The sequence below is a fragment of the Clupea harengus genome, chromosome 19 (assembly GCF_900700415.2).
Source record: "Clupea harengus chromosome 19, Ch_v2.0.2, whole genome shotgun sequence".
Lineage (NCBI taxonomy): Eukaryota > Metazoa > Chordata > Actinopteri > Clupeiformes > Clupeidae > Clupea > Clupea harengus.
Genome location: NC_045170.1, coordinates 21,331,034 through 21,358,281, shown reverse-complemented (window position 1 = coordinate 21,358,281; position 27,248 = coordinate 21,331,034). Strand labels below are relative to the sequence as shown.

The following is a 27,248-nucleotide window of genomic DNA, read 5'->3' as shown; positions in this document are numbered from 1 at the left end:
CAGTCTTTGCGGGGATGATTCCGTTAGGACAGACTTACTGGACGTAAGTGATGAAACTTCCCCATTAATAGGGCGGTCTCCTATCTAGCCCACTCAGACAATGTAATCTCAGCTCATGGTTAATGCCGTCTTGATTAGCCCAAAGGGGCGGTGTAGTCTTTGGTATGACAGAAAACTTAAGCATATAGCCTGGACTCAAGCCTTGAAAGAAACTGTCCCTATGAATGTATCTGAAAACAAAACCCTTGCCCTCAACCCAAAGATAATAATACAATTAATATGTAATACAAAATAACAAGTAAACAACACTTTACATAATTCGTTAAATAAAACAGTTTTAGGAGGTCTCACCAAGGCTCTGACACGACTGAACTGTTACTGTGTGTGGAGTATGTGTCTGTGGAGTATTTTGCTCTATGTAGTATCTGTGTGTTGAGTATTTGTGTGTGGAGTATCTACTCTATGTAGTATCTATGTGTGGAGTGTGTGTGGAGTATCTACTCTATGTAGTATCTATGTGTGGAGTATCTACTCTATGTAGTATCTATGTGTGGAGTGTGTGTGGAGTATCTACTCTATGTAGTATCTATGTGTGGAGTGTGTGTGGAGTATCTACTCTATGTAGTATCTACGTATGTGTGGAGTATCTACTCTATGTAGTATCTATGTGTGGAGTGTGTGTGGAGTATCTACTCTATGTAGTATCTATGTGTGGAGTGTGTGTGGAGTATCTACTCTATGTAGTATCTATGTGTGGAGTATCTGTGTGTGGAGTATCTACTCTATGTAGTATCTATGTGTGGAGTATCTGTGTGTGCACTATGCCATGCAGAGACAGTGATTACTTGTCAACACTGCAGCAGATATGCAGATATATAAACTGTCTGCTCATGCCATACACAGATGCTGTGACAGTTTAAAAATCTATGCAGAACACATCTGCCTAATCGCAAAACACATTTCACACTCTTCTGTAGGGCACTTCAATGGTGAACAGTGTCATGCATAACAGTGGCATGGGAGCTGGATAACTTGGATATAAAAAAGTCTAACAGAAGTAAAATATTTTCACAGTAACATTTCAGCTTGTATGATAAGTGAAGTTTCCTGAACCTTATGTCCAACCAAATTATTAACACCACTGACCTATGGATACGGTGTAGATAGATTTCCTATGGATATGGTGTAGCTAGATTTCTTATTGAAATGGTGTAGCTAGATTTCCTATGGATATGGTGTAGCTAGATTTCTTATGGATATGGTGTAGCTAGATTTCCTATGGATATGGTGTGGCCAGATATCCTGAGTCACACAGAAGATGAATCTAGCCTGGGTTTGGCCCTGATATGGGCCGCACCAGGTCCAGAGACTGTTGCCGTATGTGGGAGTCCTCAGTCACTGGTGTGGATCGACGGAGGCTGGCGACCATTTTCTATTCCCAGCAAATTATTACCATCAGTGGACCCATGGATGTGTGTGTGTATGTGTGAGAGATAGAGAGATGTGTTTGACATACTGCCCCAAACTGCAGCTGCGTCTGGCTCGGATCTTGCCCGGATCTGGGCCAGATCCGCTCCAAAGTCAGCTGTTGAATGGGGCTGTGCTCAATCACCGGTGCTGACGGAGACTACCCATCGTTTTTTTAATCGTCCTTGTTGGGGTCCGTTAGCTCTGGGTCACGGGGAGCAGCTCGGTGAAGCACCAGGAGACCCGAGAGAGTGAGGGAGATCCCCACCCACCACAGCGCAATGTGGGTCTCGCCAAAGATGAGCTGCCCCAGGAATGCCTGTCCAGAAATACACAAAACAAGTCACAAATTTCTACGTATATACTACTTCTGTTTGGAGGATGATCTTATCTTATTTGATGATCAGTCAAGCAATTACAGTGTTACCACATGTCAGTTAATCTGCAATTGCAATTTAGTTTTAGTCAATATTGCTATCATTTTATTCTTTCCCACCTTATCAATATTTTATTGTTTACTGTCATTAGTCTACTGCTCTCTGCACGTTGGTTGGTCAGTTGTCAATGTGGCTTTACTGTTTAAATACAGGATTTTATCTATCAGTGTGGTTATTAATAACAGCAGCAGGCACTCACGGAGGAGATGAAGTTGGAGGCGGTGGTGGTCACAGTGGTTTGAGTGGAGGAAGAGGAGTATCTGAGCGCTTTGGCCAGAAACGTCCACATCACAGCATTACAGGTAAACAGCAGCCCCCCACAAAGCAGCCTTAGAGGAATGTGCAGCTGCGGGCAGAATTATGAGGTTAAAAATGCACACACACAATATTTTAAGTGCTCTGGATTCTATTTGATGAATAATGATTTCGGACTTTGAAGCAATTTTATCAGTTCAATGAATAAATTACTGGTTGCGTTTATAATACAATACATTTCTTCACCCAGAGAGGAATTAATTAATAATTGACAGTAGCCTACCGATGGCTATGCGAATAAAATATTAATTTTAGAGGAATCCTCTATTACATCATCGCTACAATGTCAACACGTGCTCTTGGTGTTGAAGGTCATCCTTTCCAAACATGATGCTGATTGCCAAACATCGTACCATTCGCACTCATCAGAACTAATTGATAATGTGGTCACATCGAGCAGTTAAAATCATGTACAATCTCGTGCAGTGTCACGATCGGTTTAAGTCAAATGTCAAATTCAGTGAGGTAACGCTGAGGGCAGCCAAGAGCAACAATGTCGTCTTTCTCACGCGGGCATCGCATGAGCGTGACATGCAGCGTGCACTCGGAGGTGCTGATGCTGAGTGAGATGCGGACTGCCAACTGTAAAGAGGAACGACCTCGGTGCCACGCGAGTAGACCGATGACTCTCAGCAGAGAATTCTCCCGGAGAAGCCACTGACACCTAAATTATTTAAAGCTGCCCCGAGTCTCATCGTGTTAATTATTCAGTCTAATCTGAAACGAGGGCTCACCCAGTCACAGGCGGTAGTTTCGTTCTCCTGTCGAAATTTACGCTGTTCGCCCCATGTCCTCAGTCCTGTCTCACAAACACCTTTAAGGTAATCGGTTCCGAGGGACAGTTTCGCAGACGAGGACGCTACGGCTCCCAGGAAACCCGCCAGCAGTGCATAGAAAACGCCAGGAAACATGCTGACCGCCGAAGCACATATTTTTTCGAATCCTTTACATCTCTAGTGCTGTATCAGGCTGCGTGTGGAGGGAATCCGCACTTCCTACCAACAGCCGTCCAGTAGGAGCCACACCAATCAAAACACTTGGTCAGCGGCTCTGTCACCGACGTCGGTGGGCAGGAATGTTGCTGTCATATGTAGGATTGTGGGAGGAGTAGTTTCTGGTGCTGTTTCATATACGTACACATGCCTGCACTACCTGCGGGGACAGCGTGGTGGAAAATAGTTGTAGAGGTGTTTTAATTTGGAGCTTATACGCACTACACAAAAATAACGTTTGCATCGGTGCTTGCAATTATTCGATCGGTAAGGAATGTACGTATAGTCATATTGTTAGATGGCAGTTATATTATAGTGTTAGTTATCAGTTGGCAGCAGCCAGAAAAGACTGTCACTTTGTTTCAAAATCTAAAATTAAATCAAATTTAGCAGAGTCCTTGGGACATTTAGTTCATTTCTCTCTCCCACTCTCTGTCCCTCTCTCCCATCTCGTCTGTGTCTTGTTAGAGATGAGATCAGTGCTAATGAAATGCCCTTGACTGGATGAGAGCTTCAGTAAATCATGGTCAGTAGTCCCATCCATCCCAGATGCACTTAGCTCCCCCCAGAGCGGCACACTGAGGCGACGGATGTTCGCCTCTGCCAGCCAATTAGCTAAATCACAGGGCTGCACTGGGAACAGAAATAGAGGGACATAAAATAGTGGTAACAAAGGAGGGCATTTTACTTCTGGTCTGACTGACTGGCTCCACAGCAGGTTGAAAGCTTTCCCACATAGCAGCTCTTTCAGAAATGGATCCACATCAGATGTATGCATAGATAGTTGATAGTTGAAGTTTACGGGAAATATTGGGGGGTGTAGTTTAGTATACACACTAGGGCACATGTATGGCATAGCCACAAATAGTCATGGAACTGGTAATTCTTAAAAGATGAATACATTTCTTATTTGTCACACAGTTTCAAAGATGGAATTATTTATATGACCAATGGTTGATATATGATTTATTATGTCTTACATGAATGCATTCAAGTATTTTTCAGGTGTTCATACACTTGATTGGTATGAGGCACATGATCCATTATGAGACAGCACAGAGCATGTGTAAACGATTTGGCCAGTAGGTGTCTCTGATGTTCTTCACTGATTCATTCTGATCCTCTTAGTCCCTCAATGCCTTTGAATCATTTTACCCAAAGGATGCAATAGTGTGGGGCTGCCAATCTACATCTCATGGGAGTTTTTGCCAGGGCACAGTCTGGAAGCTGTCAGTTGAAAGAACTCAATCAGTGAGTTGGTGACAATGTCAGCAAGATAGTTGTTTTCTGTAAATCAGTCATCATTGAAGAGAGGTAGTGATTTTCCACAGGCTGATCCAATCACTTCCTGGTTAACATGATTCCATTTATGATGCCACTAACCTAATGTAAGGTCTCCTTGGCAACTGTGAAATGTGTGGGAGGCACTAGGAACATCATACAAATAATTTTCGTTTGTGCCAAGCAAGATTTTTACAACTAATCCCTTACAGTCAGAATTGTGTCTCTTGCTTTGTGGAAGATATAGCCTTTATCCATCAATCACAGTACAGTTGTGAAATTCAGCCTTTAACACCCAGTGGGAATTCATAGGACTGCCGAAGAGGCTGGACACATCGCATGTCATGATAATGGTCCACGTTTTATCTCCACATCTCCTCTTATTAGGAGACCACATTATGGCCTGTCCCCAACAAGGACCACTTCACAGGCCGCTCAGGAACCAGCCTCAGAAGTGCCATCACGGCAGCTAATTAGCCACTCACGATTATCTCGACGCACAAGAGGTGAATACCTTCCATTTCTAGGGGCCCAATTAGTGATGACAGCACAGGCTTGAGCAGAAGCGAAGGTCTCGTAACAGGGGCATGGTGGTTTCGGTCCTCCCATTGTCACGACGAGTCCTTGGAGGATAATCAAGCCACAGTGCACTGCCCATAGACAGCCTCTTGTGTCGGGTACTCTGTTAGATGTTAGAATATGAGTCAGGCTTCCTGCCTGTATCATGGCTTTTTGAGTGCTGCTATTGCCTTCAGATGAGGGCTTTTATAGCAGGGAAAAATAAATGGCAGATTCTCAAGATTCTCTTGCCTCTCTTGCTTGCCTTAGCCCCTCACCCCACCCCACCTCTTTCTATCCCTCTACCGGGCCGGCCTCAAGCAGATGGGCCTCAGCTTTGCACTGGGTTCTGCTCAGATTTTCTTCCTGTTAAAAGGGAGTTTTTCCTTGCCACCGATGCCTTGTGCTTACTTTATGGGTCCAGGCCTTGGGCTCTGTAGAGCTCTTTGAGACAATGTCTAGTGTTAATAGTAGGATAGAAATCAATGCAATTTATTTGAATTATTTTGTACCACTCAATGGCATAGCTTCAATAAGACAAAAAAGCAGCTTGTTTGATAGAGGAAAGATTGATAGATCAAAGAATGTCATTTGCTATTCTTTGGGATAGGCAAGAGCAGGCAGTTGCTTAGGGTGCCAGTGGTTAATGGGGTCAGAGTGATTCTTTTACAAGGGGGGCCATTTTAGCACAGAACTGTCACTGATTGCAAGACATTTGGATCATCAGACTAGACAGAAAATTTGCATGTCTGACTGCCGTGGCTATTTCCAGCATCTCAGAGGTTTCTAGAACCTCCCCACTGTGGCTGCATCTATCAAATCAGCACATTAATGAATTAAATACATTATAATATGACCTATGGGAGACTAAACAGGCTCACCTTTTCCAAGAGGTAAACTGTGAATAAGATCTATAGGTTGTGCCATGGAACCAACCGACAGAACATAAATCCCGAATAGTATCCAGGTCAGTGATTCACTGCCATCATGACCTTCAGGGCAAATTTATTGTCTGGTCATCAACTACAAGAAGCCAATACAGCATACTACTAGGAATCAGTCCTTCCCTTAATGAACCATCTCACATACATAAACATGGACTAGTTTAAGTGGTCAGCATTATAGAGTCAGCTGACCCTTCAGAAAGCCATTAGGAGGCTATGGTAGCATGGCTGCCATTTGAACTGAATTATGTAGTGTGTGCATCAGGGAGGCCCCTTTGGGAAGCTTTGAGCTCTTCAGCAGGTCCATTGTGGTTTTCGAAGAGCAGATCACTGGTTATTTGAAGGTTATAGTGCCTTTTCAGTGCTTTCCGCATTAACAACAAACCCTGCGGGGAATCATGTTTATCATGTAAGCTCATAGAATAGACCATGAATTCACATGCGAGATGCTTCAACTCAAAGGAGCTAATTGAACTCCATAGGCAGAGCTTTCATCTGTTTGTGCATCCATATAGGCTACTCGTCGTGAGTGATGGCTTGTAACAGGTGACCTGCAGTGGCTCAGAATTAATTTAGAGTTAAATGTGTTTTTTGACCTGTAAATTAAATGATATGCCTGCACTGTGATGATGCCCAGCTGCTGCCTGACTGGTTTTGTTTATACTGAGAAAAACTAAATACAGAGGAAGCCAACAAAACCATCAGAGCACCTCAAAGAGAGAGAGAAAAATGTGTTACTTATTACATTACTTATGTGATAGACATCTGCTGAGATAGATTCGCCCTTTGTGGCCAAGAACAGTTTAGATCAGGTGTAAGGTGATTCTGGACTCGCTGTTCTACCTGCACCAAGATCTGGGCAGCATGTCAATAATTCTGCAAGAGCTAGAGCAAGGTCAGCCATCTTCTCTGTCTATTGAGCTGGCCCTGCTTTTCGTCGTCCTCTATACCATGGTCCAGGGTGGACAGCCAGGTCTAAGAGGCAGTGGGACTGCATAGTGAGGTGTTAGGGAAATGATTGGAGAGAAGGGGGGTGTAGGAGGGAGGTAGATTGGGAAATCTCTCCCTTTCTCTTTCTCTCTCCAGTGCCAGACTGACACTGTGTGACTTTTCTCAATTCCGCATGATGAGGTAACTCATATTACACGTTTCAGTCGGTCTTTCCGCACAGATGAAAACATGTGATTGCTGTTCTCACACTGAGGGGAAATCGGACCGTGGAACTACTCACACTGCAAGACAGCCGGCAAGAAATCTGACATGCCAGAAATCCAACCCGATCATTTTGGGAGCCAGAACGTTGATTGTTCAGGTTTTTAATCGGGTGTCATGACCCTGCTTAAACTGCACGATAAACGACAACCGATCTCAAGGGAATTTGGCCCGTCTTTAAAATTGGTCAGGACTGACTGAATCAGGGCTAAAATCAGGCCATAATCATATCGTGTCTGTCTTTATATAACTAAATGATTCCACCTTGAACTAAACGAAAAGTGGTTAACAGTGCCAAGGTCATGAAATGATGTTAAATCAATATTTCAACACTATTCTAAAAACTTGACATCCGTCTTAGAGAGAGAATAAAAGCATAGCCGATGGTCACAAACCTGGACGATATTCATCACTGTAGCAATAGGCTTTAAATCATGCCTAAATGTTGTGTCTTAAGGAGAACTAAGCACCGCTGTGCACTGTACACTGACCCGATGACCTCCAGCAATGTTATTTCTGGGCAGAATCATCCTCTGATGGATGGGCTCCTCACAGACATCACAGGGAATTGGCCCAACAGCCCTGTGATCGATGACCACTCACTTCAACTCATTATCCTGCATTTGCCTGCAGACATCACAGGGCACCGAAATCTAAGTCTGCGGCAAAAGGCTCCAGTTTAGATCTTGTAAGAAGGGATACATATGTTTTGTTTTTTCACACAGAACCCAGTTAAAGCACCAAATGGTGGTTCATTACTAGGTATTAATACGAGGAGCTTGGAATGGGATGACAAACAGAATAAATGTTTGAGACCAGAGGATGGCCAATGTTTGAGACCAGGTCAACTTCTGAAATGGTGCTCCTAGACACGGTGCTCCTTTTTGTAGTTTTGTTGATGTAGTCTTATAAACACTTTAGAAGCTTTCATTTTCCAAATCTACCAAAGGCTTGTTCACTGATATTTCTCATTAGCCTTAAGGTGAATTTCAGACTACATTTGGTAATCATGAATATGGATTTAAACTCCAATGGACCATATCTCAGTCCAGTGGGGCAACGTTTGGGGTCACCTGAAATATCCGAAACATTCCCAATCAATTTTTTTTTATGAAAGGGTAGTTGCCACTATTACCGCTACGAGGATACACTGGATTGAAATGATTGCATAACACAGCCCCCAACCCCCTGTTGCAGTAAGCAGGGGGCCCTGATGTATTCTCAAGCCCAAAGGTTCATGAACCAACGCTCCCTCCCCTGGCAAGTAGAACACAAGCTTCATGCACTGTCTGAAGGGTGAACCATGCCGCTTCAGAGGAGACTGGAACATAATACATTTGTATTTCAAACACAGATAAGAGGATTTGCAAAGAAAAAATTCAAGTGCCTTTTATGAAAATAACCACCGCATTCAAACAGCCTTGAGTATGGTGTTTCATAATTTCTGTAATACGTTCAAATTGAGAGGTAAAATAGTTCATAGCGTTCATTTGAATCCAGTATCAGGTGCCAGGACTGTATGCCAGATTTGCGACAGTTTTAAAATGTGTCCAAAGACTTATGAGCCGGAGAAATCGGTTTTGTGGGCCGTGTGTGAAAATCCCGTCTCGCACTAATGGCCCACATAAACAAGCTTTGCGTCCAACTCTTCTGTTTAAAGCCTACATGTAAGCGTATGTATTGATTCATTTTCCTCACATCCGGTGTAATTTCTTTGCTGGGAGACATTGCAGCTCCACCCCATGTGAATTGGCCAGAGTCCGCTTTCTAAATGTTAAATGGGCCATAAATACGGATGGCGACAGAAGATTCAAAGAAACTCTCTTGACCCCGTCCCTTTGATGACCCAGCCACTCCCCTGTCTAATACACAGAAGCCTGTGACATTGGACAGGCAGGAAAATGTTGTAAATCTAATTGTGCACGGGACATAATGGAATGGATTTGTGTAGCAATGCTGGTCCCAGACATCAGGTGATGAGGAGGAATCCTGCCCTGATCTGGCCCTGGTTTGGCCCTGAGCCAGATGCCAAGTTCAGTGCCCAGTGCACAGTATGTAAGCATTCTTCTGTGTAATATACTAAAGGTTCCTCTCATTGGGGACACCAGTAGATGAAGATATTATTACAGTAATACACCTTTTGTATATATATAGCTTTGTTTTCCGAGAGAGGTGCTCCGAACTCTGGTTCTGGTTCTCCATAATAATCTGGGAATCCCATGGGTCATAGTGACCATTTATGGAACATTCCAGAAACAAATAGAACTCATCTGAGAAGGATGTGGCATTTACCCATGGAAAGATAGCAAGCCTGAGCTTGACTTAAAGGAGGGGGTTTAAAGACGAGTTTCCTTTCCTTTACTATTACCTGTACTGTGGCAAACACTACCTTCTTTTCTAATAATGCAACAGCCTGCAGCCACACACACACACACACACACACCCCTTGGTTATTGATCATGTTTTCCTTCGCTGTTGAAATCTACCTGGCACTAAAGGCAGTTATATCTAACGTCTGTATGTCTGAGCATTAGCACCAAGTAGAGATCCTTTTGTTGTCTCTGAACATGCTGACGATGGCCTTTCAAAAGCGCTTTCTCACCTTATGAATAATGCATCTTCAACAGTCATTATACCATTTACTATAATAATGGTCTGCATGCTGTTTGCAAACTCACTTAGTCATTTCAGTCGACCAAAAAGTATTTTGGAAGCAACTTAAAGACATTTGTAGCAGTTGCACCTGTTTCTGTTGTTGAAACCATTTTATCAGTCTGGACATTTGTTCAAAAAGTCCAATAACACAATCAAGTATATGAATATCTTCAACCAACTTTCTGAATAATCTGAATTAATTTTCTGTGAGGCTCTCTCTGAGAGTCAGTGTATGAAAAGCAGTTAGCAAGTGCAAAAATATCCTTATTAATGTAAAATGTCACAATTAAATAGGAGATTAAAAGGGAACACCTGCATATTGCTTGTGTTCTTTCCACTCTCTGATTCAGAGAAAAATCAAAGCATTGAACCCTTAAACAGCCTTTCCAAAGAAGCACTTTGAAACATTTTAATTGGTTTCTACTTCCCATCGGCCCTTTTGATTCATGAGCACAGTGACCAAATTATCCAGCAAAAAAAAAGAATTAGAGGGAGTTTAGCCTTCCTACAGGCAGAGGAGGACGGAGATTGAGTGGGGCAGCATCTAAGAGCTGGATGAAACTCAGGTCTCTCTCCATCCATTCCTCAGCTGTCTGTCATGGCTCCGAAGCCCTCAGAGAGCATTCATGCCCCAGTTTCGCAAAGTGGGAATGGAGCCACTTTCTCAGTAAGAGAGACTGGTAGGCTACAGCTACCAAAAGTTAAGATGTCTCTCAACTGGCAGGTGTCTTTTTTAAAACCTAAAATCTATTTTCCTGTTGGATGGAAAACAAGAACATGAATACATTTGGTATAATCCAGATTATTAATTGAAATCCTTTTTATGTGTAGATGTCTTCGTGTAATGTATTGCACGTCGTGAAATGTATTAACTGCAATGCTTCACAGATATAACGGAGTAGATACATAGTAGATTGATAGAAACTTAATATATTGAATACATTCAACAACGATCATTTAAATACAGACTGAACCTTTAACCTTTAACACACTGAACTAATTTCTCTGTAATGTATACACACAGAGTACAATGGGAGTTTCCGCATTGGTTTAAAGGCACAATAACCTCTAAGCGCAAAGCGGTGAATCAGCATCTCAGACGGGTCCACAATCTTGTACATCATCTACGGACAGGAGCACTCCATCGTATACTTGGCCGTCGTAATGTGTAGCCACATTGGTTTGTAATATCCGGGTTGGTCGGAGGGAGTGTCTTTGCTGTGATTTCCAATAGAAAAACGCTAGAACAGCTACACGGAGCCACCGCCGCAGAGATAGCAGTCCCTGCCGAGCAAGGAACATGACTGGGGCTTGTGACAGAGAGAGACCAGCGAAAAGAGAGATAAACATGGATTTTTGCCGTTTTAATGCCTCCGACTTAGCTTGAGAGACATCTAATAGACTCCACACCACTTATGTTTTAGCAAAAAAACTAAACCTTGCCGCTTCGTTCGCCCCATCGTTGGTATGGAGAAAACGCTATACGGTTCGCCTGGGACTGCAAAAGGGAACTCAGGATCTCTTCCCACGGACAGGGGGAATTCAGCAAGAAAGAGCGGCAGGACTGGTTCCCACAGTCCGGGCTCGGCCTCCCTCGGCTGCCCAGGGGGCGGTGGTGGAAATCGGGGAGATTTGTTGGGAAACAGCACGAATGTGCACCAAGCTCACAAGCGGCAGTTGGAAGGCGTGCTGAGCAAATACACAAACCTCATCCAAGGTTGGCAGAACAGGTAATGACACCGAGGAATACCCATAGCCTTAACATGACGGTGAAGTTATGATGGGGTCATGCTGTAGTGTTTCATAAATGTACGCATCATTCTGTTCACATGCACCCGCAGCCTATATCGGAGACCGCTATTTCACGTGTAGGTCTGTCACAAACAATATATTTTCAGTTTTGTGCAACTCGTTAATTTAACCCATCAAGAATTTTTTTTGTCTTTGAAGGAAAAGACACTAATAGTCTATTGCCATTATAATGTCAGCCTAACATTACATGCATGTTCGATCTTACGCTTGTCCACTGTTACTTTCACGTGGACAAAAGTGTGTTTGGAATAGTTTATTAAGACTGATTGAAACATAGGCCTATAGGCTACTGATCTTGTATAAACCACCGTAACATAACTGGTTGGCTGTAAAGTTTAACAAGGTGTGTGTGCCGGAGAGCAAATATTAGCTTTTCCCTGGGATGCCATCACCATTACGTGCCATGGATAAGTGGAGCACTGTGACCAAAGTTGTGTGCAACGTCATGTTTCGGAAAGTTTGTATGTGGTAGAAAAAACGCCAGAAAATGAGAGACTCTCCAACGTGGCACGGTGTTGCGATTGTTATTTCATGTGGATAGGCTGTGTGACCGTGGTCACGCACTTTGTAGTGTTTGTAATCTGATCAGGGCATACGATAACACACACACACACACACACACACACACACACACGGATATGGGGTGTTAACTGACACTGTAAGAAATATTCGCACATTTGAAAGGTGCTGTGTAGTATACGTAACCATATTTTCTCTCCTTTGAAGGTTGTGTGACTAATACCGAATGACAGCTTCATGTTAATGTGATATGGTCGCATTAAAATTCATACATGAATGAGGTGAGGGCACCTTCAGCTGTCAAGTCATTCAGCTACCTTTTTTAGTTTTTTTTTAAATGAAATGTATCAACTGTAAATCGAACTCTCCCGAATTCTGTGTATGAAGTGTGTTCATGCCAGCCTTTGCACAGTACTTGTAGCGTTTGAAGTCAATCATGCAGATACTGTGATGTGGCTCAGCAGTAATGATACACACTACATCACTTAGTCCTTTATGATGAGGGAGAGGGAGAAGGATAGAGAGAGGGGGAGTAGGGTGAAAGAGAGATGAAAGAGTGAGAGGGACCAGGGGAAAGGGAGATGGGGGGAGAGAGAGAGAGGTGTAGGGGTAGAGTGATTGAGATACAGCGGGAGAGGGACCAGGTGGGTGGGGATTGCTGGGGGGGTAGAGTGGTGGTGAAAGAGGTCAAGAGAGAGAAGGGTGGAAGGGGTGATGGAGAGGCAGAGGAAGAGAGACAAAGAAAATAATTAATATAGAGAAAGATGGCACTCACAGTGTAGACAGAGCTGGTGGCTGATTCACCGAGCATGCCCTTGGAGGTTGGACAGAGAGGAGGAGAAGTGTGCACCCCTGTGCACCATACCCGTTTAAGATTGACAGATGAACATAAAGCATAGCTGGTGCCCTTGTTCCTCTTCCTCCTCCCCTCCCCTCCCCTCCCTTCCTCCTAGGGGCATTATGGTAGAGGCTGTGGGTGACATTTTGAAGACTGGAGGTGTGACAGGGACTGAGGAAAAAAGGCCGTCTGATGTTCCTTTATGTTCCAATGACCTTTCTGTGCTTAGATGTTCTTCAATGAGAGCTCACTGCGTTCTGACTTCTGGAATAGAAAGACGTGCATGTCATTGTTGAAGTCACTGTGGCATGAGAAGACACCAAAATCGCTCATTGTTTCGTGTTAATGGCTTCTCTCCTCTTGAGTGAGCTTGTCCTTTACTGAACATGGCCCGGACTCCCGACACTGTCTGGAGGAGCTCGCGGATGGAAAGGCTTTTGGCTTTGAAGCACCGACTCCTTTTGCTATAATGAACTGGAATATTGCCATGTCCAAACCAGCGGTTTGCTCAGAGTACCAGGACAAGGACGTGGCTTGCTAAGGCGATTACCCTGACCCTTATCTGCAGCAGGCACCCAACCTGAGCAGAAATTCACCAGGCAACCTTTTCATTTTGCCTCCCTTGAGCAGAGAGTAGTGGTTACCTTCTGAAGGAGAATCCATCAAAGCACTGGCCTACCTGGTACTCATTCTTTCCCCTTTCGACTCTGATGCATTGCTTTGTCATTCAGCCTTTGAGAGAAGTGTGTGTGTGTGTCTGTGTGTGTGTGTGTGTGTGTGTGTGTGTGTGTGTGTGTGTGTGTGTGTGTGTGTGTGTGTGTGTGTGTGTGTGTGTGAGTGCATTTGGGAGCGGGAGATAGAAAGAGGGACCATGTATGGGCGTATGTTTGACTATATGCTTGCATTGTGTTTGGGTATGCATGTGGGGTGTGTGTGTGTGTGTGTGTCATGATGAGTTGCAGTTTGTAGAGAGGAGGTTTACAGGTTGCTGTAGTCCCTGTGCTGTCAGCAGTGTTATTGAGAGAGGTTGTTGTGTTCCATGTCCTATGAAGCAGTGGATTCAGCACTAGTCTACCTCTGCTAATAGAACAATATTGAAGAATGAAGCTTTTTTGTATCTTTTTTTTTTATTGAGTGAGCAGATTTCATCTACAGGAGCTGTGCGTGTGCGTGTGCGTGTGCGTGTGCAAGAGATAATGTATGTGTCCGAGTGACTGAGAGAGTGAATTTGATGTGAATTAAAGTGTATTCAGTATTGAATTGCACTTGAGGGTGGATGTGTGCATGTGTTCACATCTTCAATGCATGTGTAAGAGTCTGTGCATTGATTGATTAAATTGATGTATGGCTTGTATGTTCCAAAGATGTGCACCGACTGTATAGGGTGTAAACATGTCATGTTGTGTTCCAGAATACACAGTGTGTGTGTGTGTGTGTGTGTGTGTGTGTGTGTTTCTGCGAACAGATTGAAGTGTACTATGTGATTTACGAGGCTCTGCTCAGACTGTATAATGTGTGTGTGTGTGTGTGTGTGTGTGTGTCCACATGTGCAAAATGTGTGTACGGTCTGTGCATTGACTTATTGAATTGATCCCTACTGTGTGTTTTACAAGACTGTGCACCCACTATGTAATAGTGTGTGTGGTGTGTGGTGTGTGTGTGTGTGTGTGTGTGTGTGTGTGTGTGTGTGTGTGTGTGTGTGTGTGTGTGTGTGTGTGTGTGTGTGTGTGTGTGTGTGTGTGTGTGTGTGTGTGTGTGTGTGTGTGTGTGTGTGTGTGTGTACTATGCACCAGAATACCCCTGCCCCTGCATGGAGGAGTGTGACGACTGAATTACCCTCCGTCACACACAGCTCCTAGATTAATTATTAATGCACTTATCACTATTACACGCACTCACTCCCTCATTCACACACGCACTCACTCCCTCACTCCCTCATTCACACACGCACTCACTCACTCACTCACTCACTCCCTCACTCCCTCATTCACACACGCATTCACTCACGTGCGCACTCACGCACGCACGCACTCACTCGCGCACTCAATATACGCACACACTCACACACTCACGCACTCACGCACTCACGCATGCACTCCCAACTAACTCACTCTCTGTGTGTCTCTAATTCTCTCTCTCTGATACACACACACACACACAAACAGAAATATGTAGGCCTCGTGCCAGTGCCAATATAATCTCTGTTCCTCACTGAGGAGGCGAGCATGAGGTGCCAGGATGAAATGTGTTCCCCTGGCACTGACGGTGCCCTAATGCCGCCTGGCTGCGTTGTCACCTGTGACGTTCCGTCTCATTGGCCTCCAGCTCGTTCACTCGCGGGTAGGCCTGGGAAGAAATGTGGTATTAATTACCTATTGATGTGGGTAAAAGGCTTGATGATGGGGGAACCTGGGAAAGCTGTGTTATGATTGAAAAGAGTAAGGGTTGCTAAGGAGTGAAGTGTTCATAAGTACGTTTATGACTGCTGACATTGATGATAGTTTGAGCCCTTACAATGTCAATGAGACAATCACAATGGCTTTGGGGTGACTGACCTTTCTTCTTTGATGAGGCTGTGTTTGCATCCATGTTGGGTGAACAGAAATCTGTTTTTAGATGCTTTTAGACTGCATTGTGTCGAGGAGAAACTGGAGGTATGGAGAAAAGGTTTGAGAGAGAGAAAGAGAGAGGTTGAGAAAGGTAGAGAGAGAGAGAGAGAGAGAGAGGTTGAGACAGTAGGCTGGGGGTGAGAGGGGGGGGGGTGTTTAGCCTCTGTCAGCACAGGACCGCATCTCAAGGTTACCGTGACACCCATGCACCGGCATCCTTCCTGGAAGGGCATCAGGAGCATGGTGCGCGCGCTCACCACAGCTCATTGGTGGTTACCATGGTGATGGGGAAAACATGAATACAGCAGGGTTTGTTTCTTGCTGAGCACTCACATAGTGTAACTTGAGCTGATCAAACTCACTCTCTCACACACATACACACACTGAGGTACACAAAAGACATTTTTCTCACAGGTGATTGAAAGGTGTGCCAGGGTATCTGCAAATGTACCAGCAAAAGAGCTGTAGCAACCCTTTTACCTTGCAGCTCCCCTATAGTCGAGATTCTCATCATTCACTGCGTAAAAGAGCCGCATTCAAATGGTCAGTTTAGTTGATCAGTTTAAATTCTTATGTCCAGCATTAAGTGTTATTATGAACACCCCATTTGAGGTTGTCTTTTGTAACCCTGATGATAAAAATTGTGTTAAGATTTGCCTCAAACATCTTAATTGAAAAGAGAGGTACGGTAGGATATGTTTGGACCCTGTTGACGTTACTGCACTTTGAGGTAGAGAGGGAGATGGAAAATGAGAGGGAGGAGGGATGACTCAGTTTCCCAAAGATGCCGTGCACTGACAGTCTGATCAAGGCCTAGCCCACCTCCCTCTGGCAGGTGTGTGTGTGTGTGTGTGTGTGTGTGTGTGTGTGTGTGTGTGTGTGTGTGTGTGTGTGTGCACGTGCGTGAGTAGATTTAGGATGGTGAGAAATTGTGCCTGTCGAGGATGTTGTACCCAAAATTCGGGGGGGTTATTTATAGTCCATCTGCTGTCATTTAATCAATTTGTCAAATTGCTGAGGTTCGGTGGCAAACAGGGGTGGGAAATTCCACAGAGGCGACGATTCGATACGGATATATGGATACAATTGTTTGCATTTAACGATTGTTTGCATTCTTTGATACATTGCGGTTATTTCTCCAATATATTTCATTTCATAGACTGGGAGTCTCTGCAGCCATTTTGGCGCAATACATTTCTTCTAGACTCCTGACTTCCTTTCCAATTTCTGCTGTGACACGAGAAGAACGAGGTCTTGCGCCATATTGTGGACTTTAGAAGCAATGTTAGTAGTAGACGGATGTACCAAAATCTAATTTAAATCATAATAGCAGCTTTATCGATATAATATTGTGACTACAAATATCGTAATACTACACTGTATCGTCTCTTTTCTGCCACACCTCAAGTGCCAACTTTTATTATACTTGTATTGTGTCACTTTTATTTTGTCAGTTTCATTTAGTGAATTATTTTCAGGAATAATCTTCACTCATCTGTTTGGACAGCAAATTTAAGTATTTCTTTGTTGCAGTCTCTTATGTATGTTGTTGCTCAGTTTTTTTTAGCTCCCAAATGTTCCCAAATACTCTAGCCATGGCAGACTTTTCTTGAGGGAAAAGGATTTTGCCAATATGTTAATGTTTCCGTATCATGTTGTTTGTCATGCTGTTAAAGTCATGGAGAAAATATCTGTTAAAGTGTAAAGGCGCTTTGGTCAGTGGTTTGGAAAGCAGTCTGGTGACCGCAACACTGTGATTTACTGCTTATGCAACAGCTGCATTTTTTATATATTTATCAGACATCCAGTCCACCACAGCAACAACAAATAAAAGTGTCATTATTTATTTAACTTTTCTGAAAGTTTTAAAGCTAAATGGCCTCAACCGTAGAAGCTGACTTGCAGTAATGCATATTCAGATAATTTCAAACATTAAATCAAGATGTGCAGATGTGGTTTTGCAAGGGTCTTCACAGTTCATGGAAGCAGTTTGAGGGAATATCTGGCTTTAGACTTTCAGAGGAGTTAAGGGATTTACAAAATATTCTGTGACTACCACTTATTCATTCCCCTGCATCTTAATTCTATTTCCGTTTTAATAATAATAATAATAATAATAATAATAATAATAATAGTGTTAATAAATATTAATAGTAATTTATTCATTAATACATTTTTTTTTAACTTATTTTCTCCTTTAATGCTTTGGACTGAAGATGGACTACTACTTGATTGTAAACTCTATTAGACTGTAGTCATCTATCAAACAGCTGCATTTGTCTTTCTTGCTGTTAGATTGTCAAACCAGCAATGAGACACCATGATCCTGATCGGTTGCAAAGACAAGCGGGGCACTGTAAGGCGGCACATCCATCACTCCCCTATAGAGAGGTCCCAGTGGTACCAGTGCTGGACAACACAGCCCTTTGTGTGCTGGGATCCTGAGCAGGTATCAGTCAGTGATCAGCAGTGAATAAAGATCTGTGGCGTCGTGTCGGTTTGTGATTGGAGGGAACGGACACTGAGGCAAACTAGTGGCATTCACTTTAGTCGACTATGTTGCCTTTTATAGGTTGTGCTGGTGTGTGTGTGCTTGTGAAACAAGAGAAAGAGGAACATTGTTTAAATCTCTGATGGGGTTAGTCTGAGAGAAAAAAGAGTGTGTCTGTGTGTGTGTTTGGAGGGGACTTAGGGCAAGGCCGAAGGGGTCATATGGACCTGATATTGTTTTTATTATACATGAACAAATCCTAAATGTCAGGGGAAAAGCTTTGTGGTTGCAGTGAAGCCCACTGCTGTAAAAGTTGGACTGATTTCTCTCTCACGATCAGAAGTGAGTTGGCGAACGAGAGCACAGAGAAACCCAGCGGTGGAGCTGTAGGGCCTTGTGACCAGAATCACAGTGTGCTGCCCCTGCAGCCTTTTCTAAACACACAGAGACTGGACTCCTGTGGAGAGCAATCTGTACGGAAATGCTAATGATGAGATCTCACAGCGCATTCTGGAATAATGACTGTGCAAAATGACACGACGCATAGCATTGCATAGCATACGAGCATATTTTAGACCATGTGCTTGGAGAAAGTGCCTGTGTGAGTGCCGGAAATGAAAATTGTGCACGCCAGACTATCAGAGGAAATGTTCCAGGATCGTATACAATTGCAATGAAGCTCTCTGCTATAGAGGTTGATTTTGTGAGCATGATGAAGATTATGGTCATGAGAGTCTGTGTGTGTGTGTGTGTGTGAGGATATGTGAGCTTATGTCTGTGTAAGTGTGTATTTATGTGTGTGTGAGAGCGTTCATTTGCGTGTGTGTGTGTGTGTGTGTGCGTTTATATGTTAGTGCGTTTGTGTATGTGTGTCTGTTGGGAGTATAGTGATGCAAGCCTAAGTAAAGGGCCTTAATCAGGGCCAGCCGAGCGGCCGGACCTGCACGTGATGTTTGAGAACGTCCCCGTTTCCCGCAGAGAGAGGAGAGGGAAGCGCTGGAGCGGAATGGTTCTCTGCAGTCTTTATGAGGCTTTAGATGGAGAGGGTGAAGAGGAGGGGTCGAGGGGAGGGAGGAGCGCGTTTGTTCCTCCCCAGTCTGAGGGAGAGATGGAGGGAGGAGCGTGTTTGTTCCTCCCCAGTCTGAGCGAAGGATGGGAGAGAACGAGAGAAGGAGAGATGGAGGGAGAGATGGAGAGAAGAGTGTGTTTGTTTGTATGAAGGGATGGAGAGAGGGGCAGAGGAGGAGAGGTATTGACCTGAAAGTCACTCATGCAGCTTGTTCCCATGCATGGTCAATAGAAGGTCGTCCCTAATCACACTGCCCAGAGAGGGCATTGATCATGGGGCCAGGGAGACCCCCGCAAGGAAGAGCTCAAGGCATTCAGAGTTAATAATGATGGTACATGATGGTATGGAATGAGATCCCTAGACCAAGTGCCAATAACCCAATCACCACAATCCATGAAACATGTCACTAACGTGATGCACGGTTTGTCGTTGTACTATTGACGTTAGACGGAGCTTTTGAGATTTTCTTTTTCAAAACGTTGTTACCACAGTTGCCAGGAATGGGGGATCAACGTAGTGCCCAGTCACCGACATCCCCTGACACTCTAAGCGCAATAACTCCTTTCACTGTCTTAACATGGGTTGGATTTGATCACCTGGACCCCCACCACATCCCTGTCATCTTTAGAAGAGGAAGTATGATGTCATCCCATCATGCCTACCGAACCCAGACTGCCAGGTGTCAATCATATGTCAGACTGATGTCCTAAACTGATCCAGTGATTGTTTGTGACCTTAAGTTTGAGGCTTAGTGTGAGCTGTAAGTGCTGTGCTTATCTCAGCGAAAGACTGGAGCAGGAGTTTGTTTTTCTATTAGTACATCACAGGCCTCCCGCAGCTCACTTAGAAGAGATTTAGCAATGCAAATTTCATTGGGATAAGTTATCAGAAGGCACGAACACAGATTTAAAATAATCGTAATTTCAGGGTATGTAGATTAAAGGGTTGTATCAGTTTGTCTCAGTACAAGGTGAAATATGTCGTTTTTGCTGAATGTGCTATTTTCAGTATGAATGCAGGTTTTTCAGAGAGTGCATCCTGATATTCTCAAGACAATGGAATATATCATGTTTTCCTTCTTCTTTCGGAGTCACATCATTATGGAAGGTCTGGAAACTTTGTTTTATTTATGACAGAACAGAAACCACAGGTTGCACCTGTAACACGCCTGCTTAGAACCTTCTGATAAGGGGTTTGGGGCCGTCACCTATTTGAATGCATTTCAGTGCTGCAAACGCTTCCTGTCCAACAGGATTCTTCTAATGGAACATAATCCGCATAAAATCTAATTCAATATTCCTCATATTAGGGGTGCCTGACAGTAGCCTCTCCTAATGTGTGTGCTGTGGGGACATCCAAATCATCTGCTTAATAAGGAAATGCAAAAACGCCGGCAGAAAGCGTAATGAAGCAATACATAACAAGTGTGTTTTATGGCAATACTGCCAGCTGCGAGGGCCGTTCAATTAAGGGATTCGTCATCCATGAAGCAGAAGCCACAACAGTCTCACTTGTACTTAGGCGTTTTTTTTTTTTTTTTAAACACGGTTGGTTGCTGTCCTAACTAGCAGCTGTAATAGTTTTGATTGGTAGTTAGGGTTGGAGCTAGTGGGAATGTGTTGATGTCTGACAGAAATGTGTGAAAGGACAGGACATTCTCCCCATGCATTTCTCTCAAACTCAGAAGGTTTTTTTTCTCCTTTGTTGTGGTCTACCTTTATCCCTTAATGACTGCTTTTGGTTTTTCAGATAGCTGTGTTTTGCAGCTGTTTGGCAGAACAGTAAGCTGTAATTTACCAGAAAGGAAAAAAATATGGGGAATATGTGGATAATGATATGTTTTTCTCTTTCTTTCTTTCCTTCCTTCCTTCCTTCTTTCTTTCTTTTTCTTTCTCTCTCTTTGCCTCACCATAGGTACTTTGTCCTTGATCCAGACGTAGGCCAGCTCCAGTACTTTGTGAATGAACACGGCAAGACCCAGAAGCCCAGAGGCTCTCTGCCCCTCATCGGAGCGTCTGTGACCCCCAGCGATGAGGCGCCCCACATGTTCATCGTCAACTCGGCCAACGGGGAAAACTTTAAACTCAGAGGTTTGCATCCGCACAGAAGAAACATCTTACAACACTTACTCACTCACTCCCTCGTTAACTTACTTACTCACTCGTTCACTCACCCACTTGTTCACTTGTTTTGTAGGCTATAGTCGGTTATTGCGTCATTGTACAGGAGATGGTGGATGGAACGGGAGATTTGAATTGTGTATCTCCTCTGATGGGTGAGGTCAACAAAAATAAAGCAAGAGGTTGTCTGTCCCGCTGCCTTTTCAAGCGATGGCATAGATTTAGGTGTGTCCTGTGGGGAGAGGGGGAGATAATTTGTTCTTAATCCCCGAGTGACGTTGGGAGGAGTGGAGACTGAACTGGAGGATATGAGTCACTCAGACAATCAGGGTTAAAGGTGAGGAGTACAGATCAATCACCATCATTGTAAATCTATATTATCTCCTTAAACATATGTTGTGTTGCATACGTTGAGCACATTTTTGCAGTACTTTAGCACGTAGCTGTTCCTGCTTAAGTTCACTGCTTTAGAGGCCCCTTCTCACTATTATGGTAGTCTCTGCTCATAGTTGCTTGTTAGTTTAACAGTTTAAAGGGGAAAGTGTTGGAATGGATGGTTTTCTGTCTGCTATGGAGGTAACTTTTATGAGATCGATGTGAGGTATCCAAAAGCATGGCGGTCTTTTCAAGGCCATGCATGGAGACATGTTTATGAGTTCACAAGTTTACGAGCACCACATTTACGGCAGTATTTTTCCATGGTCAAGCAACATGCAAAGTTTATCGAAATGAATGTGTCAATAATGACACTGTCATTGGCACAGCACATATCCCCTTTAGGAGAGTTATGGCCAGTTCTTAGAGGCTGAGGACTTCTTGTGTTGTTTGCATGCTAAAGAGCTTAATCCTGCCGCACCATCCGAGTGTGTTTGTTGCTATTTTATGTGATAGTTACCATGGAAACGGCAATGCCTTAGATGGTGGGGGTGGTCGAAAGGTTCAAGCTTCAGTTGGGGAGAGAGGTAGGGGAGGTGTGTCTGCCCTCGGCTCGCAGCTCACGGCTCACGGCTCAAGGCACGACAGCCTTCATCCTTGGCTTGGTTTCCCATAACAATGGCCCTCTGTGGGATCACCTTACCCGCCATCCAAGCAGCGCCACAGAAGCCTCCTCGCTGAAGGTTACCTGGAACATAGCGCTCCCAGGGAGATCAGACCGGCCAACATGTCTGATACCATATATGATACCTCAGATCCCAGTTACACGTACACGTACACGCACTCACACGCACACGCACACGCACGCACGCACGCACACACACACACACACACACACACACACACACACACACACACACACATACACACATACACACACATACACACATATACACACATACATACAGACATACACACACACACATACACACACACACACCATAATAGTGTTTCCTCCCTCACACATAGAGATCTCACTCTCATCTCACATCCTGCTCTCACCCCCCACACACACAGAATGCCTCTCAGTTTCACCACTCCAACACACACACATAATGCCTCTCCGTTTCACCCCTCCAACACACACACACACACACACACACATAATGCCTCTCCGTTTCACCACTCCAACACACACACAGAGGCTTGTCTTGCACGTTGACTGATAGATGTTAGTTTCCCCTCACACACACGTCACTCACTCTGGTATCTCAGATCCTAGTTACACCCCCCCCTCTCTCTCTCTCTCACATACACACACACACACACACGGACACACGCACACACGCACGCACACACACACACACACACACTTATTCTCAGAGGCTTTCATGGGAAACTGAGGCTTGTGGATGGATCTGGGGTGTCGTATTACAGGGAGTTTTACTAAAGGGAATGTGACTGTGCTTACCAGAAACTCCATGAACTAGCCTTTACAGAATGGAAAATTAAAGACCTGGTACATTTGTCTTTTTCAGGGTGGTGATGATTTTCTCGAAAAATAGTCAGAACAGTTTTATTTGAATGATTTAATAGACATAAAGTCACTCACATTTCTGAATAAGTTGTGATGAGCTTTCTGCTGAGTCAAATCACACGCTGGGGCTCTGAGTGGTGGAAGTCTCATCAAAGTACATTTAGCAGGTGAAAGGCATTATGATTCACTTTAAGGCATATGGCAACATGCTGGGTTTGAGTCCAAGGGAGACGGTGAGAAGAGAGGAAGTGAGTGAGAGGGTAGCTTATTTTGAGAGAGAGAGGCGGGGGGGAGTCGGAAAACAAGTGTATGAGGGACCGAGAGGCAGAGAGAGAAGTCGAGTGAACGAGAGAGGGGAAGAGTGAGCTAGAAGGCAAATTCGGGAGAGGGAGAGAAGGTGAGGGAGAAGGTGAGAGAAAGGGAGAGAGGGGGAGAGAGGGGGCCTTATGCGGGGGAGACATGCCAGCAAACAGCATGCCTGATGTGTCCTGCTGCTAGTGAGCAATCTGACCCAGGATTGCCTTCCGTCAGTCCTAATGCACCTCGACACAGAGATCTTCGCTACATATTTAAATCTGCTTAATCACATCTCTCCACTGCTGCCTCTGACACACACACACACACACACACACACACACACATGCTCTCACTTACACCATCTCCAACAACACAGCTTGGTGTGTCACAATGAATTTAGTCAAATTGGGGATGTAAACAGTAATACTTGTTAAATCACTTTGAGGCTCCTGATAGTTGAAGCTTTTGGTTCATAGTCCCTTAATGGGCAAATCCATTAAAAGGTGGGCATGGACCAAATAAAACAAACATTATGGTAGAAAATATTTAATAGATTTGATCTACGAGGCCTCTTGTATTTTTCATGTGGTTCCCACAATAAGTGTCACTTAAATGTCATCACAAACAATGGAACACATAAAAACTGGCCTTCAGTATGACATTTTGCTCTGAGATTACAGTAAATGGATTACTTTACAATAATTGCAACTGTCAAGAAGATCTTTGAATTATTTATATATAAACAACAATTTTCTTTGATTATTTCTCTATATGTTTATTACTGCTTAAGCTATTGCTCGTAGCTTGATTGTTCTCTCCTTTGTACGTCGCTTTGGATAAAAGCGTTTGCTAAATTACTACTGTACTATAGTTTTTAAATTGTCCAAGATGCACTTTTCTACTTCCAATAGTTTGAAGATCATTTTGAATCAAAGTTGACTAGACTTTTTGCATGACCATTTTTTGTGACGTCAGTCACGCTCCAAACTTCCACCACAGCACAAAGAAGCCCATGGCTAAAGATAAACTGACATTATTTCCGTGTCAAGCAGAGGCCAAGTATTGTTAGCCATGAAACTTGAACCTTAATAATAAATACCATGGCGGCTGTACAACAATACTTGTCACAGAACCCTCCAATTTGCAACGTCAGTCATGATTCACTCAAATGCCTTGAAAGGCGAGGTACTGATTTTCCACTAGCACGTTTTAAACCAGCTGAGCTGTGTTAGGCTGAGGAGATATAGCTAACCAGAGCAGAAAGTGTAAACCCAGACGTGGTCTGATTCTGGCTTGGATCGGGTCTGGATGTGGCTTACACTCACCTACTCTAGAGCATTGAATGGGTTAATTGCCTGGGATGAATTAAAAGTAGTCTGAATCCTATTGGATGAATCACCCATGGTGTATTCTATGGTTTATTCTGTTTGCATGACCGACGAACACTGATTTACAACAAATCTACATCTGAAAAATTCAAAATGGCACCAGAACCCATGGATCTTTATTGTAGCTGCTATCCTTAGCGCAGGTTCAGGTGCACATTAGCATACCCTCTGAATGCTATGAGCTTGTCTCCTGTTCATTAGAGCCTGGTAATTATGTGCAATCACCACAGAGCATGCACAAGCAACCAGTGATGCAAATTACACACTGAATAAGCGGATTGAGGTTTAAAGGGGAAAAATACCCTTTTTTTTTTAAACCAGAGAAGGGTGACTCATCGCATCCTTCAGGTGGTTACAGATGATCAATCAATGTCTTTGCCTTCCTGGAGTAGACCACTGAGGTCAAGGGGTGAGATCTATATGCCACATGTGTCCCTTACCCGCTCCTTAAGATGATGGGCCTGACTTGTGGGGCTAAGTTGCCCACAGTGAACGCGAGTACACAGACTAAATAGAAAGTATGATGGGTCCTGTTTACGAGTGGAAAAATAAATGCCTTTAGATTAAAGAGGTTCCCATGCTTTACTAGAAAGTGGAAATGACAAAATGTGTGAAATAATCATAGTAGTGATACAGTAGTGATTTTTAAATACACTCACTTGTTCCTGTAGTTTAACTGACATGGATAAGAAAGTCATAGATTCAGTTTCTCCACATCACACATATAAGATGAAATGCATTGCACTGCCATACTTCAAATCATCTTGGATGAAAGCATCTTCAAAATGAATACATGCCCAAGAGAATCTGTGACACAGACACAGACACGGACACTTATAGTACTCTTCATAGGTTTGTAGGCAGCTGGTACATGTAATGGGTTATTTGCTTTTTCTCAGTGCTGGCGGGCATGTCTGACACATTTGTTCTTTTGATCAGACCTCGAGGGGGGGGGGTTGTCTTGGTTGGCAAATGAATCCAGAGGTCTTTTTCATGACCTGTCCTTGACTTGAGGCAACTGTAGAACAGGAGCCTGTGAAAAATGCGTTTGACTGAAGGGAGAAAATGTGAGGTATGGCATAAGTACTGCTTTAAACAAAGACAACTAAAGTAGGTCTCTGCCTGTGGGCTCAAATTCAATACTGTCTTATAAGAAAGTGAGACTTAAATGTGGGAATCGGTACCTATATGTAGTTTTGGCAATCTGTTTATTAGATGCGAAACATGACAAGAATTATGAAGCCACTGCAAAAAGCTATCTATAGTCTAACGCATCAGACTTGATCTTGTTCAAGAATATGATACAAAAACTCCATATCCAGCTCCACGGATATAATCCATCAAGGGAGGAAAACACTGATATTACACTCTCTCACCGGGGAGTGATTTCAGACACAGTGGAACCTGTAATTTCAGACTTTTGTAACCTGGGTTGACCTAAGGCATTCTGTAACCTGGAGTTATGTTAGATGTATTGTAGCATGAAGTGATTGAATCTATTTCATCTTGAAGCATGATTGAAATCGTACTATAACCTTGCTTATAGCCTTGGGCACTTCAATTAGCTTTTAAATGTCAAGGAACTGAAATGTTTCTGGACTTACAATGATGATGTTACACTAAGGACAGGATAAAGGTGTTTGTCAATGTTACCGTGCTCTTTGCGTTTGCTTGGTTACAATTGATTCCATCGTTGCTATGCCAGAATCCTTTAGCTTGCAAGCTGTTTCGGATTCTGTGCTTGCCAGCTTGCTAGTTCTCCAGATAACATGTTATTTAACCACAGAATTAATCACATTTACACCACTTGGCAAAATGACAGAATACATTTATTTTGTTCACTCAATTGCTTGCCTGACTACACACTCACATTCACACACATTATACAGAAATATCAGGACATCCGCCAGCCAATCAGAAAAGGGCATTTCTTGTCACCTGGGTATAGTCTTCAAATAAAGGTCATTATTTGTAGGTTAAGAAGCACTTCAATGTTTTTTCCACAACAAATACCACTGACGGCACCTTTTAAAGAGGAGTGTTCTCCACAAGGTCAAGTTCACTGCTGACTACGTTTTTCTGCAGGCGTTACATCTTCTGAACATAATCTGGTGTCTGTTTGCTTGACCTCCTCAGTGTTTTAAAGGGAACATCTCTTGACTTTGACTAAGAGGATTTGGAGCAAAGGAAATGGCTTATGAATGGGGTTGCCCTGTCCTACATTCTCTAACTTCTGACCCTAATGTTTACATGTAGATGCTTCCCTGTTTTATTTTGATGGTGAGATTCTGTGTGCTCTCTCCAAAGTCATGAAACCCCCGGCTGTGTCCTT

General features: G+C 43.6%; 2 protein-coding genes across 2 annotated transcripts in view; one reads left to right on the top strand and one right to left on the bottom strand.

Moving 5' to 3' along the window:
• Window positions 1-564: 564 nt before the first annotated feature.
• On the bottom strand, window positions 565-3,303 carry LOC105903688 (transmembrane protein 42). The gene is made up of 3 exons (XM_012831467.3): window positions 2,954-3,303; window positions 2,104-2,250; window positions 565-1,786 (listed from the first exon to the last, which is right to left on the bottom strand). The coding sequence occupies exons 1-3, from the start codon at window positions 3,128-3,130 to the stop codon at window positions 1,643-1,645; spliced, it is 468 nt and encodes a 155-aa protein (XP_012686921.2). The 5' UTR covers window positions 3,131-3,303; the 3' UTR covers window positions 565-1,642.
• Window positions 3,304-10,957: 7,654 nt separating this feature from the next.
• LOC105903636 (oxysterol-binding protein-related protein 10) overlaps window positions 10,958-27,248 on the top strand; it is a 69,869-nt gene continuing 53,578 nt past the window's right edge. The window contains exons 1-2 of the mRNA XM_031586449.1: window positions 10,958-11,591; window positions 21,114-21,289. Of these exons, the coding sequence (XP_031442309.1) occupies window positions 11,329-11,591; window positions 21,114-21,289 (439 nt within the window). The 5' untranslated portion in view covers window positions 10,958-11,328. The remainder of the gene's footprint in view (window positions 11,592-21,113; window positions 21,290-27,248) is intronic.